Genomic DNA, 15,126 nt, shown 5'->3' with positions numbered 1-15,126 from the left:
GTCTGACCACTTGCTTCAGTGAGTCCAATTTCTCGCTTACCGACGGAGGCTGAATTATAGGGGGAGTTCACCTTCATTATAGTGTCTCTTTCTTCCCCCTTGGTTGGAAAACCTGGTGTTTGGAGACTGGGAAGTACATTTTCTTGCTTCACAGAGATGGAGATAGGAAAGGATGAAGACCCTCAGGAGCGGATTCGCCTTCTTTGGGGCAGAGAGCTTCAGCGGGTGCAGGTTGGGAACTGCGCACTTAGCTCTGCCGCTTTGCTCTAACTCCACGGTTCATTTTCATACATTTTTCTTGTTGATTCATTTGTGCCTCTGCCCTTGAACACCGTCACACTCAGCTTCCCATTTTCCTCTTTCTGCCAGAGATGCGTGTGCAGACCCGGGCCCTGCGGGCACTGGCACATCTGACACCAGCCCGGAGCACCCGGCCTCCCACCCCCAGCACAGGAAAGCAGCATGGTCAGGAGGGGCTAAGCTTCGGCCGAAGCACAGGTAAGAGGCGCAGAGGTCTGTGCCGAGTGGTTCAGAAAAAGGGACTCGACTGCTGGAAAAGGGAACTGGGAGCAAGACTGTGAGTCAAGAGACAGGCTAGTGAGCGAGGTCAGGAGGGGCTGGACAGGGAGGTCCCATAGAAGCTCAGAGTACATTCATGGCAGTTTTCAGACTAGGTTCTGAAGAACCCCAAAGTTCCTGGGAGGTAAGGTGGGGCTCGCAAATCATTTGATTCAGATCTCTTTTTAAAAACACAACTGTTTTTAAGACTGCAATTAAAAACACTTTCAAAGCAATAGACCAACCAATGTCTTAAACACTCTGGAAATGACTAATGCGTTACATTGTACAGTAAGATTAATTCATCTTTGAACTGATAGTCATTTAAAACTTCTCTTGTCATCTGTTAAAATGGAGGAATGTCCTGAGATTATAAAGTTAGCCCAGTAACAATTCGCAGCCACGTCCTCGTGCTTCCTCCGTGCCCCTGCGTACTCGGTGGTTTGCCAGGCCTTTGCCTTTTTCATCAAATCCCCACGCCAGTCCTGTGATGTCCGCCCCAGTATTCAACAAGGAGGCGGTGGGTTCACATTCAGTTTGAGCTCACAGATGCCACCCTCTCTTGCCTCGACAATCAGCGTTACGACCTACTTCCTAGTAAAACCCTGGGAATTCAGTGAGCTAAGGTAATCAAAGCACTAAGCACAGAGCCCGCCCATGGGGAATGGGGTCCGTGGAAGCAAACCACCTAGATTCATGTGGCAATTCTGCCTCTTCCTGTGTAACCGTAGGCATGTTATAATCTGTAAGACGAGTTTAACAACTAATCCCGGGGCTGCTGAAAGACTGAATACACAGAAAGCACGTGGGGCAGTGCCCAGCACATCGTAAACCCTCAACACGTGCCGCTTATCGTTGTTCTCAATCATCCCGATTTCAGTTTGCGGGCTCTTTCTTGCAGACACGTTGACTTGCATTATGAAGAAATAAACATTGTAAATTTGGATTTACACAATTATCCCTGTTTATGGATATGCAAATATACATGAACGTATTTGTTATGTTTTTCATAATGAAACAACACTTGTATCCGGGGTCGACCTTAAAGTTGTCTGTAAGATTTCATTTGGAAAAAAAGAGTCAGAAGAAGTTTGAATGTACCGACAGAGGACAGGTCAGATTGGCAGAGGGCTCTGGCTACAAGGCAGCCAGCCTGAAGCGGCAGAGCCCTGAGCACTCTGCCCTCCGGCCTCCTTGGGTCGTCACGGTGCAGAGAACCAGAGCCTTCTGTTCAGCAAGACTCCACTGGGCTGCGTAGGCTGGCGTGCCACAGGGCCAGAAAGTTGTGGTGAAGGAGTTACTGCAGTTGCCAGCCAGGGGAGAGAGTGATCGGGATTGAACCAAGCAAGTGGAGATGGGACAAAGGAGGAGATAAGATGGGAGATGAATTTGGGAGGCAGATGAGGATGGGAGAAGGGAGGAGAAAGAGGAAAGGGTGTGACTTCCAAGTTGCTGCCGGTGGGGCACTTGGGGCTGACCATGGGACCGTGAGGTGGGGTGATGCAGGCAGGAAGAGCAGAGATGAAGTGAACGCCTGCTTGAGCACGGGAATCACTAGACCTGCGTTTGAACTTGAAACAATGAGAAGATTTTATAAGGCAGTCTTTTTTTTTTTTTGTATTTTTTTTATTATGTTATGTTAATCACCATACATTACATCATTAGTTTTTGATGTAGCATTCCATGATTCATTGTTTGCGTATAGCACCCAGTGCTCCATTCAGCACGTGCCCTCTTTAATACCCATCACCGGGCTAACCCATCCCCCCATCCGCCTCCCCTCTAGAATCCTCAGTTTGTTTCTCAGAGTCCATAGTCTCTCTTGGTTCATCTCTCCCTCTGATTTCCCCCCCTTCATTTTTCCCTACCTGCTATCTTCTTCTTTTTTTTTTTTTTTTAACGTATAATGTATTATTTGTTTCAGAGGTACAGGTCTGTGATTCAACAGTCTTATACAATTCACAGCGCTCACCATAGCACATACCCTCCCCAATGGCTATCACCCAGCCACCCCATCCCTCCCACCCCCCACCACTCCAGCAACCCTGAGTTTGTTTCCTGAGATTAAGAATTCCTCATATCAGTGAGGTCATATGATACATGTCTTTCTCTGATTGACTTATTTCACTCAGCATAATACCCTCCAGTTCCATCCACATCGTTGCAAACAGCAAGATTTCATTCCTTTTGATGGCTGCATAATATTCCATTGTATATATATACCACATCTTCTTTATCCATTCATCTGTCGATGGACATCTTGGCTCTTTCCACAGTTTGGCATATAAGGCAGCCTTTAGCAGTTGGATAAGACAAATGAACCTAATTGTATCCCCAGATGGTGTCCTAGCTAGCCACGAAGAGACTGTCTTTAAAACAAGCTGGGGTTGCTCTCACCAGCGTGGTCAAACCTGGCCAACGGTGCTCTGTGTGAAGGGGGACTGGAGGGTGCAGATGGGCAAGCAATTGCCTTTTTAAAAAGTCATGACCTATATGTTGCAGACATTGTTCCCACTCATATCCCTTTAACTCCAAATACTCTAGGAATTTTACATGTGTGTCTTGACTCCACAACTATATTTATTGTAAGCCCCTGCAGTAGTTGGTTTCTTTCCTAGAAGAAGAGATCTCTGTACCCCAAGTGTACCCTGGTGTAGGACTGAACTTGGAAGTTGGAGTGGTTCTCATCCAATTACACTCCGATCCTAAATCCTGCCCATTTTGGTTTTTACTTTTTATTCTGAAATAATTGTAGCTCTCCTAAAGTTAACATCTCTTATAACCATAGTCCAAATAGCAAAACTAAGAAATTGGCATTGGTGAAATGCTATTAACTATAGACGCTAAGACTTACAAACTATAGACTTTATCATTTTTTTCTCCTACGAGTGTCCCTTTTTTGTTCCAGGATTCCATGTTGTATTTGTCATGTTTCCTTAGTTTCCTCTCATCTGTGATATTTCCTCAGGTTTTCCTGGTCTTTTCTGACCTGGACACATTGGAAGAGTATGAGCCAGTTATTTTATAGAATGCCTTTTATTTGGGTTTGTTTGATATTATCTCAGGGTTAGATTGAAGTTCTACATTTTTGGCAAGAATACCACAGAAGTGATGTGTCCTTTTAAGCACGTCCTGTCAGGGATTACATGATGTCAGTATGTTTTATTCCTGGTGATGTCAACCTTGATTACTTGGTTGAGGTGAAGTCTGCCACGTTTCTCTGCTGTACAGTTATTATTTGTCTCTTTGTAATGGATAAATATCTTGGAGGAGATAATTTTGAGGCTATGTAAATATCCTTGTTTCTCCTCAGACTTTCTCCATTGGTGGATATATTCCCTGTAACACTTATTATTATAGTAATAATTCTATTATTACTAATATTATAGTAATATTCTAAGATGACTCTGTATTTCCTTCATTCTTTCTATATTTATTAATTGGAATTTTTCTGGAAGAAAGAGCTATCTCTTTCCCCACTTATTTAAACTGTTTTATATCAGTAAGGACTCTTTCACATTTGTTTTAATTCTATGGCTTGTAATCCATGATACTGTTATTTTATCACTTACATTATTCCAGTTTTGGTCATTGGCAGCTCCTTCAGGCTGGCTCTGGTCTAAATCCTGTCTTGAATTATGGAAAGGGGTAAGGTGCTGATGTCTTGGTCTTCCACTTGGAGCAGAAGTGACATGCTTATCAGCTTCATAGGAGTCTTCCAGTTATTGAGGTGGGAGGTTAGTAGTGGGCGTTGAGCAAATCTAATTCGTGACAGGTCACAGATTTTGGAATTGAAAAGTGCCACCTCATGAGCCAATTCCAAGTGCCCTGGGTCATAGTTATAGATAGTTCCTTTTTTGTAGAGAAAATAGCCAGGAGGGATTTTCTCATTTATGTATAAGAAAAATGAAAGAGTTAAAGCCAGAAACCCCATCCCCCTAGGTGTAGACCGGGACCAGCCAAGAAACCAGGTTTAAAGAGAGAAACTCTTGGTGGCCCAGGGCTTAATATTCTCGCAGATCCAATCCCATCCTTCCCTTCCTGCTTAGAACCCTGAATGCTCTCTTACTTGTCAGTAGGAATCCTGTGATCTCACTTACCTTAACAGAAACGTCTCCATAAAATCTGTCAGGCCTAGGCCAGGGTTGTTCAGGGGGTTGGAAAAGGAAACAAATGTTCCAACTTAAAACTCAAGATTTCCTGAGCTAGCGTTTCCCCCCAGAAACTTCTCAGCCCTTCCCCCACCAGTCACCACCATCCTTACAATACATCCTTACGACACAAAGCAACTGCTCTCATCTGCTTACTAAGCGTTTGCCACATGGTGGTCTGGGCTCCGTAAAATAAGTCAAGACAAGTCCTAATAGGAGCTCAGGGTTTGACCCCTAATTCATTCTCCGTTGAGCAGTGAGGCTGGTTCACCGGGCACTTTGTACTTCCTTGGCAGTGAGTTTTGTCCCGGTGCCACTGACTTAGCTTTCACAGGGCAGTGTGCCTGAGGAGGTTTAGTGGATGTTGGTTTCGACCCTGGCTTCCGTAGCCTCCCAAACTGTGGGAAGCTTAGAGCAGTTAACACACGCTTTTGCGGACAGTGGCATTTTTGCATGTGGAGGAGGGCGCGGGTTTGGCAGAGATCATTCAAGGAAACTTCCTGATTCCAGTTTGATGCGTTTTATCAGCAGATGGTTTTGCTTGCTTTTCTCCTCCTCCTGCCCACAAAATGGAATTCTAGCATTTCCAAGCTGCGTGCTCTTGTCTAAGATGCTGGTCTTCTCAGGAAGAGTTACCAAGGGTCACCTTCTCTTCTTCACTTGGATTTGGCAGGAATTGAATTTGAATTGGCCAATTTGCAGAGGTGACTGGGAATGAAAGTCCCACGCAGCTGCATGCTTGGTGAGTTCAGGGCGGCTCAGGCTGTCTGACAGGAGGCGCAGAGGATCGTTGGGAAGAGGAGAGAGCAAGAATAGGGCGAAATGGCTTTTTATCCCACCCCTGAATATGACATGCAGTTGGCCAGAGGGCTGTTATCTAGGATGCTTCTGTTTGCCACCAGGTGAGTTCATTACTATGTGGGAATGAGCTTTAGCATTTTCTTTGCTGGACTCAGGACTGCGAAGCCTTTCACAGGTGTCTTTTTGATGTTGTGCTGTATGTCTTTATAACGAAAAAGGACCACATGTTTAGTTTAAGCCTGTTTTTCTAAATTGTCATTGAAAATTCTCTTTATTTGAGCACTCATGTACTTCAGTACTGTTAGTATTTCTGCTTGGGAATTTTCACTCATTCTCTCTCCTCTGTATATAGTCACCATATTTCTTATAATGTGCATATTTGGAGTGGCTTTTATCTTATTCAGAGTAGCAGTTGCTTTGTGTCGTGCACTTCATGGTTTTGCTCCCTCCCCCGCCCCCCAATTTCCCTGGGGAATTCCACAGTTAACTATTTCGGTTTCTCACAAGGAATGATTATCTGTGTACTAAAAGCCAAGTTCTTCTCTATTCTCATTGCCAACACTTGTTTGAAGAGAAGGAACCTGTGAATATATTGAATATATTCTCAGTTTTAAAGACAAGGTGTGGTCTTCTCATTGAACTTTGAACTTAAATGAAGAGTTTATTGAGATTGCCAATCGTACATTATGTAAGTCCATCACAGTTGCAGGTGTAAATGCTTATCTTTTGCCTATTCACAATCATTTGAATCAGCTTTTATTCTTTTTTGTTTTAAGATCTTATTTATTTATTTGAGAGAAGAAAGAGAGATAACGAGCAGGGGGAGGGGCGGAGGGAGAAGCAGGCTCCCCACTGAGCAGGGAGCCTGACATGGGCTGGATCCCAGGACCCTGGGATCATGACCTGAGCCGAAGGCAGACACTTAACCGACTGAGCCACCCAGGCGCCCCTGAATCAGCTTTTATTCTTACATAATCTTGATTCAAGGTTTTTGTTCAGAGCTGTGCTTAATGCCAATGCTTGCTTCTAGGGATACTATTACTTAAAAGAACCTGTGGCATATGGAAAAGAGGATGTGGCAGTCATGGTAATGTTCTAGATCTCAAGGTGATTTAAATATTTATTACTACAGGAATTCATCTTGCTTTTATACCATGTAAAAGGTAAAAAAAAAGAAAATATGAACTGCTTATATTATAGAACACAGAGAGAGAGGGATCACAAGGCTGGTTTTTCAAGTTTTATTTGGCATTCTTTCACTTGAAAGTGAATAAGAGAGAAGCATTCTTCGGGGTTGTATTATTTTCTCCCCCACCAGTGTCAGGTTATGTGAGTCGTGGTGGTAGTCGAACTCCCATTGTAAAATTTATTATGAAGATATTGGTAGGGTAGGCACTGAGGGGCTGGAGCAAGTATTCCTAAAGCTTTCAGCCTGTCTTCTTTTCATTCAGGTTTCTATAATATTTAAAAGCGTTCATTTAGTGAACAATCCCTTTCTGGTACGATTCTAAAATGTAGATTCTTTTGACCACTGTTGAAGATTTTTCCCTAAAATGAATTCTTTCTGTCTTTTCCTTTGTTTTCTTGTTGTCTTTAATTGCTTATTTGTGGCCTCGTTCTTGAAATGACAAGAAAGTGAATTAGAGAAGAGAAAAACAATGCAATGCATCATACTTACCCCCAAAGAGAATTCAGTTTCTTTAGTGTTAGAGGTTTGGGGGCCATCTATTTGTTTTTGTTTAATGGAACAGTATTTGGAAAAAAGTAACTTCCGAAAGGTAAGGCTTTTGCCTCACAAAAAACAAATAAAAAAGAAACAAACAAACTTTCTTCACTTGTTTGGGCAAATGAAATTCGATTTATACTTTGGGGGGCACCTGCGTGGCTCAGTTGGTTAAGTGTCTGCCTTCGGCTCAGGTCATGATCCCAGGGTCCTGGGATCGAGGCCCACATCGGGCTCCCTGCTCAGCGGGGAGTCTGCTTTTCCCTCTCCCTCTGCCTGCCGCTCCCCCTGCTTGTGCTCTCTCTCTGTCAAATAAATAAATAAAATCTTTAAAAAAATTTATACTTTTGCATTATATAAAAATTAGCTTAATTTTGAAATACCTTAGTTGGTATTTGGACTCCTTTAAACTCCAGAGGACGATCTTGTGTGGGTTTATACACAAAGGAGGAGGAGTGTTTCCAGCTACAGTGGTAGCGTACCCTTCCCCTCCTGCCTCTCAGCCCTGCAGCCCACTGGGTGGAGGGGAAGAGCTATGCACACCTTTTATTGTGCCCTGCTGAACTGCTTCTGATTTATCCAACAAGAGTCCTCTGGCAGAGACCTCAAGCAACTTCTCCTTACAGGGGGCAGTAATTCAGGGGCACACACAATATTTCTGGTTCTCTGCAACTATCTGACACTCTCTGAGATCCATGAGTATGTTTGTGGGTGTCTGTGTGGAAGATAAAAACAAACCAGCATGGAAATGATTTATCTGAGCTCTAGCTACATATTCTATGGCACAGAGAAGTAGAGAAGAAAATTCTAAAATCATAATATCTGCTATCTGAAGAAATTGGTAAGAGCCAGTCCCTCCTTCCTTCCTCCAACAAATAAAATGTCTGATCGCAAATTGAAATTTGAGAAGAATAAATTATTGATAATTAGAACTTAGGCTATTCTATGGTAATTGAATTTTGAAAGCCAGTGAAAGACAAAATGAATGCTATTACAGATCGGAGCTGTTACGGTGTTTGCATCAACTTCTGCCATGGCTTGTTTGCACACGTTGAAGTATGGGAAGGAGAGTTGACTATTCTGATTCCTCAGAGTTGAGAGGAGGAGGGTAGAAAGAGAGGGCTATTGAGAAAAAGACATTTCAACACCATCACCCACCCCCATTGCCAGTCCCTCTTCTTTATGATAATAGTCTTCTTTTGTCATCGATAAAATTTAAATCTTTTCAAAAACATGTCAGAATAGAGAGTGGGGAAGAGATAAACCAGTAGTGAAAGGATGTTGGGATAGGTGTAAGGAGTGGGATAAAGCATCTTACTAGAAAAGGTTTTTCATCTTTTATGCAAATTTTAGATGTTAGAGGCTTCTGTCGGTCAGTTAGCACACTTCACTCTTACTTGTGTGTGATTCCGTTGTCACAGCCAGAAGTCCCCAGGGCATATTATCAGGATGTGACATTTAAGAAGAACTTCTCTTTCCAGAAAGGGTTGTGTTGCTATGGGGTTATATTACCTAATGCATACCTTTCTACCCACTGAACCACTTGTTTAAGACACAGATGTTAGTGAGGCAATTATAAAAGCCTTAGAAAATTTTGCTTGGATATTTCTGTGAATCCAAAAAGTCTGAAATACAGCCTTGAAGAGCCTGTAGTCCTAGAAACTGGAGGCTAAGGGTGCTTTAAGGGGGGTAAAGGATTTCTCAAAAACAATGTCTTTGACAACAGTGTGTGAATGCACAATTACCACCTTTATTTTTTTTCTTCTTTTTTTTTTTTTTGTATTTTGGAAGATAGGCTTTGCAACTCTTTAAAAATTTTGACAGCTTTTCTCTGTCCTGTGAACATGTAGAAAATTGATCTCAATATAGGGTAATTTTTATTGCAGAGAGAGTGCCATCTGGATCTATGGAATGAAACAATGTTATGAGTACAGCTCAGTTTGCTTGGCTTGGTCATCGTTTTCTTTTCTTTTCTTTTTTTTTAAGATTTTATCTATTTATTTGACAGAGAGATAGAGCCAGAGCACAAGTGGAGGGAATGACAGAGGGAGAAGCAGGCTCTCCGCTGAGCAGGGAGCCCGACGCGGGGCTCGATCCCAGGACCCTGGGATCATGACCTGAGCCGAAGGCAGATGCTGAACCATCTGAGCCACCAAGGCTCCCCTGGTCATCGTTTTCAATTGCTAAATATTTTTGTCATCGGTATTTGGGGCCTATCATTGTCCTGTAAACAGGAAATGCCTGAAAGGGCATTGTTGTTCCTATCATCTGTTCTACCACACTACAGATATAATCTCCCCCACCAAGTACTTGTACAGTGACATTTAATTGTTCATATTGAGTTTGCTTCCTCTTTAAAGTTACGTGAAAGGGGCAATTTAGCATTTACTAGCAAAACCGCAAGTGCCAATTTTGATCCAACAATTCTACTGGGAATTTCTGCCGTGATATGTCAGCATAGATAGAAAACAGTGTATGGGCGTGGTTATTCACTGAAGCATTATTTGTAATAGCAAAAGACTGGAAATCAAAAAGTATCTACAGAAAGGGTCTGGTTAAATAAATATGATACATGCACAGAAGGGAATATGAAGCAGCCAAAAGGAAAAAATGGCACAAGGAAACTAAGTCCTGAAGAGATATGGGGAGTGCAGGCTGGGAATTGTGGAGTAAGACTTCTCAGTGGCTTTGATCTTTTTTTATTTTAAACTATATGAATTAATTACCTATTCAAAAGAACACCTGAAATAAATGGGAAAATATTAAGACTTGATTAATTTTGGTGATGAGTACATGGGTGTTCTTTATATGAATATGTTTGAAGTACTTTATAATTTTAAAAACAGATGAGGAAAGGGACGCCTGGGTGGCTCAGTCGGTTAAGCGTCTGCCTTCGGCTCGGGTCATGATCCCAGGGTCCTGGGATCGAGTCCCGCATCGGGCTCCCTGCTCCGCGGGGAGCCTGCTTCTCCCTCTGCCTCTGTCTCTCTCTCTCTGTCTCTCATGAATAAATAAATAAAATCTTTAAAAAAAAAAAAAAAACAGATGAGGAAAAATAGCAGTGACACACAAAAAGAACCTTAGGAAACCTGCTTTACCCTGGTCCAAGCACATGGTGCTCAGTGAGTATATTAGGAAGACCCCTCGACCCAAATCCATGACACATTAATTCAAATAGACCTAATTTGCAGAATATATTGATATATTGGGGTTTTTTTGGGGGGGGGGGTGGTTAAGACCAGAACCTTGTTAAGTTGGACTTGGTCATCTGTTAAAGCTTATCGTGCACTAAACAGACGATGGATGGGCAGGTAGGTAGGTTAGTGAGTAGATTAGAAAATGGGATGTTTTATTTGGTAGTGCTGGTAGTCTACTTTGTATTCTTACATATTCAACTCATGTCCAGGTGATAACTGGCATGGTTTTAGCATGTTGGTGCGCCCAGAAGAGTCGACACAAAGTGTCAGTCATAACAGCTTGTCAAAGCACAGCATCAACGAAAAAATGAACTCTAGCTCTTAGAATTTTTTATGTTCCGAGTTAAGGCTCTCACCTTCTCCATTTATCCCACTAAGCATACCAATCCTTTGAGGTCATGTGAAGTCCCGCTCTACCTCTAGGCCATTTGGCCAACTTCAGACCCTGTTCTTGACCGTGAGCAGCCTGTGAGTTGTTTGATGCTTATATCCCAAATCCCTTTAGATCCACATGGCCCAGTATGATCTGATGACTTCTCCTGCCGTCTGCTCTTCACTCCGGTCACACATCCATGCTAAATATTCTGCCCCCCTCTCTTGCATAGTTGACTCATCATTTAGATCTTGGTTCAAATGTCAAATGATCCAAAAGCAGACACCCTCAGTCACACTCTCACAGTAAATAAAACAGTACCCAGTTTTATTGCCTTCTGAACTCTTAGAACTGTATGAAAATATCCTGTATATTTGCTTATTGTCTGTCTCTCTACTCTGCCCAGCAGACCTTTTTGCTTAGATGTTAAGAGCGCAGGCTCTGGGGACAAATGTGTGAGTTTAATATCAGCTCTGCCCCTCACCACCCTTGTGACTGTGGACAAGTTGCTTAGTTGTTTTTTTTTTTTTTTTTAAGATTTTATTTATTTATTTGACACAGAGAGAGCACAAGTAGGTAGAGAGGCAGGCAGAGGGGGAGAAGCAGACTCCCTGCTGAGCAGGGAGCCCGATGCGGGACTCCATCCCAGGATCCTGGGATCATGATCTAAGCCAAAGGCAGACACTTAACCAACTGAGCCACCCAGGTGTCCCAAGTTGCTTAGTTTTTCTTATTTACTTCATTTTCTCATTAATTGCCCTGTAACATAAAGACAGTACAAAGAGTGAGAAAACACACACCAAGTGTCTACAATGGGCTTGGCACTCAGCAGGCACTGAAATATTTTTTGAATCTATAAATAATGATTCTGTTTAATACTTTTTCTTGCATCTAAGGCTCCCCAACAAGATTATAAACTCCTGTGGCCATCTGTGACCTCTCAGAACTCCAACTAGAATTCATCAAGGTAGAAGGCACATAGTAGGTGATCAGTGAATACAGCTTGCAATACCTGAACTTGATTATAGATTTCTCAGAAATATGCTCTGCATTCCTGAATCAGTGTTAGGGCACAATCATCTAAGAAGGACATCATGTCACTTGTTAGCTCCAGTTCCATCAGCCTACCCATCCCACGCAGTTGAGCTTCCTTGTTTGTGGTCAGGAATGCAACAAAAGAGCTTTGTTTGAATTATGCCCACACACAAAACTTGGTTTGCTCAAATTTTAAAATTAAAAGAGCCTTCTGACTCTTTTTGATATGCTCATGCTGTAATGCCCTTCAGGAAAGTATTTCCTTATCTTCTTAAAGATCAAAGTGATCCCCAAATATGAAAGCATGCCGTGCTCTTTAGGAATGTTTATTAAATTATTTGCATCATTGAAAAAGTCAGCCAACAGCTGTTTGACTTTTTTGGTTATCTCAAGATACAATGTGATATATTTGCAAAACAAGAGGCTATTTTTGAAATACTGTGCCTTTTAATAGGTAATACGTGTGCATGGTACACAATTCAAAAGTTACAGAAAAACGAATATACAGTGAAAAATAAATTTTCCTCCCAGAGGCAGTCATCGTTTCTAGTTTCACAAGCATCACTCTGGAATATTCTCTACACTAATAAACATAGAAGGAGTTACATATATTTGCCCCTTCTATACTGCAGCATGCTGTACTCACAGTGCCACACCTTACTGTCATCATCTAACCATATATTTTGGAGATCTTCACATGCCAATATGAATAGAGCTGCTCCATTCTTTCAATGGCCACAAAAGTATTCTATTCTATGGATGTATTGCAGTGATTTAACGAGTCTGCTACTGATGAGCATTTAGCTTGTTTTTCAATCTTTTGATAGATATGTTATTTAAAACATTTTTCCTAGATGTTGCCAAACTGTTCTTTCTTCAGGTTGTGCTGATGTATATATATTCCCTTTAGCAAGGCATGAGAGTTGGTGGGCTAGATTTCGGTCCTCTTTTTCATTGTTCTTTTCCCTCATTTCATCACTTAACTGTCCATGTGAAAGAATCTTATAAAGAAAAGACTTATCTATGAAGCCTTCTTCCAACATACATGTTTTTGTCTTTTAGGACCTTTTGATTGTTTCAAGATCTCTCTGTTCTTAATGTTTTAGGTCTGTGAGGAGATCTGACACCCCACCCCAGGGCAGGTAGTTACCTCTCCAAGCTCCAGAGAAAAAAGCTCCCCAAGTTGGGTTTCCGATCTTGGCATTACAAGTCTTGGACATTTGTTTTATCTTTACTGTAGGAATTATTTCTTTGTGATTTATTATTTACTGTAGGAACTGCCTCATTTGGTCTGGCTACATGGATGTAAGCTCCTTAAGGGCAGGACCCTATCTTAGTCATTAATTCTTTGAAATATCTCTTGTCAAGTTTCAACTCTTCTAGTATTCACTGTTGTGCTCCTTGAGCACATTCAACCCCCTCAATTTTCCCTCCTCTGGCATCATCATGAGAATAGAGGACACTGGGTGCGAAGTCTCTCTGATCTTCCTCTACCCCGCTGTCTTTCATACTTAGGAGCATCAACATCTTACCTCCTCCTATCTTATTTCAGTGGATCTGGCTTTACTCCTACATAAATAAGGCTGTACTCCCCACATGCGCTCTAGAATGCCATCCCTTCCTATGTCCTCATGAGTCTTGAGGAGTGTCATCCTTTTTGTCCTGTATCCTGGAGCTCCCTGTCTCACATACACTTGCTCATACTTGTTTAAAACAAAAGAGCAAGAACAAAATCATTCCCTCCCTGATCACCTCTAGATTTCTAGCTACCACCCTCTTTCTCTCCTTTAGAGCCAAGTGTTTAAAAGAATGATCTGCCCTTGGGCGCCTGGGTGGCTCAGTCGGTTAAGCGGCTGCCTTCGGCTCAGGTCATGATCCTGGAGTCCCGGGATCGAGTCCCGCATCTGGCTCCCTGCTCGGCGAGGAGCCTGCTTCTCCCTCTGACCCTCCTCCCTCTCATGCTCTCTGTCTCTCATTGTCTCTCTCGCAAATAAATAAATAAAATCTTTAAAAAAAAAAAAAAAAAAGAATGATCTGCCCTTGCTGTTTCCGTTTTCTCTCTCATTCCCCTCTTACTCCACCCTAGTCAGGCGTCTGCCCCCCTGCAGTTCCACAGCAAAGACTTACTAGTTGTCAAATCCACTGCACATGCATCCACCCTCATCAAACTGCCTTCTCGGGAGCAGTTGGAATGGCTGGTAGTTCCTCCTCCTTATTCTCTCCACTAGGAGCCTGTGAAACTCCTGTACTCTCCCTAGTTTTTCTATTTCTCTAGAAGCTTTTTCTTGGGCTTCTCCCTTGGCTTCCTCTCCCCTAATTCGTAATGGTTCTCAAAGATCCATCCTTTAACTCCTTCCTTTGTCTCCCTATGCATTCTCCCCAAGCAACTTGCCTTTTCTCAAAGGCCATGTGTCTTTATGAATCCTCATATCTAAATGCAGCCCAGGCTTCAGTCCTCTAGACCCTCCTGCCTGCCATATTCCTCCGTGGGAAAACTCCACAGGCTCCTCATATTTGCATGCCCCAGAGCGAGCCAACCACTTCCCCACTCAGGTTCCCTCCTCCCTCTCTCTATTCCCACCGCCTCCATCTAATGTTCTTGATACAAGTTAATTTTATTATCATTCTAGCTCAAGCTAGAAACATAAACACCATCCTTCCTCCTTGGCTATCCTCCCTTCCGCACCACCTACATCCAAGTAGTTGCTGGCTGGGCATTCTCTTTAAGTTCACTGCCCACCACCTTAGTGCCAGGCCCTCAGACCCTGGCCAATAGAATAGCCTCCAATCTTGTCTCAAATTTATTCTCCTTGTTATTGGCGATTTCTTACTGATACCTGTATTTGAACATGCCCTTCCCTGGCTAAGGTTATTTGGTGGTTTCTAAATCCATAGGATACTGTCCAAACCTTTTAGTGAGGTCTGTTAAGATCTAGCCCCTCCCACCTCTTCACCTTTATCTACTGCTCTTCCCTTACTCATCATCTCCTTCCCAGCTTCTCTGAGTTGTTTTACCATTTGCTTGCACATTTCCATGCATTTGTTGTGCTATTTCTTCTAGCCGGATGGCCTTCCCTTCCTTTTCCCATCCTCTTCCATCTAGGAAATCTTTCATGATGTAGGTAAAAGTGAAGCTTTCTTGACCTCACCCCACAGTGTTAGTGAGTCCCTCCTCTGTGTTCGCCAGGCATCTTGTACGGGTCTCTATTATGGAACCCATCTCATTGCAGTTAACTTCGCTGTCCTCCTCTATATTGTGAATTATTTGGGTCTCATGATACTTTGTTG

General features: G+C 42.6%; 1 protein-coding gene across 1 annotated transcript in view; it reads left to right on the top strand.

Moving 5' to 3' along the window:
* The window catches only part of SHROOM3 (shroom family member 3), a 299,140-nt gene that overhangs the window by 238,902 nt on the left and 45,112 nt on the right, over window positions 1-15,126 (top strand). The window contains exon 3 of the mRNA XM_044912927.1: window positions 370-498. Within this exon, the coding sequence (XP_044768862.1) occupies window positions 370-498 (129 nt within the window). The remainder of the gene's footprint in view (window positions 1-369; window positions 499-15,126) is intronic.

This window comes from Neomonachus schauinslandi, chromosome 2 (assembly GCF_002201575.2).
Source record: "Neomonachus schauinslandi chromosome 2, ASM220157v2, whole genome shotgun sequence".
In the NCBI taxonomy this organism is placed as follows: Eukaryota; Metazoa; Chordata; class Mammalia; order Carnivora; family Phocidae; genus Neomonachus; species Neomonachus schauinslandi.
Note: the sequence above shows the minus strand (reverse complement) of the source record. Positions and strands in the feature narration are given on the sequence as shown.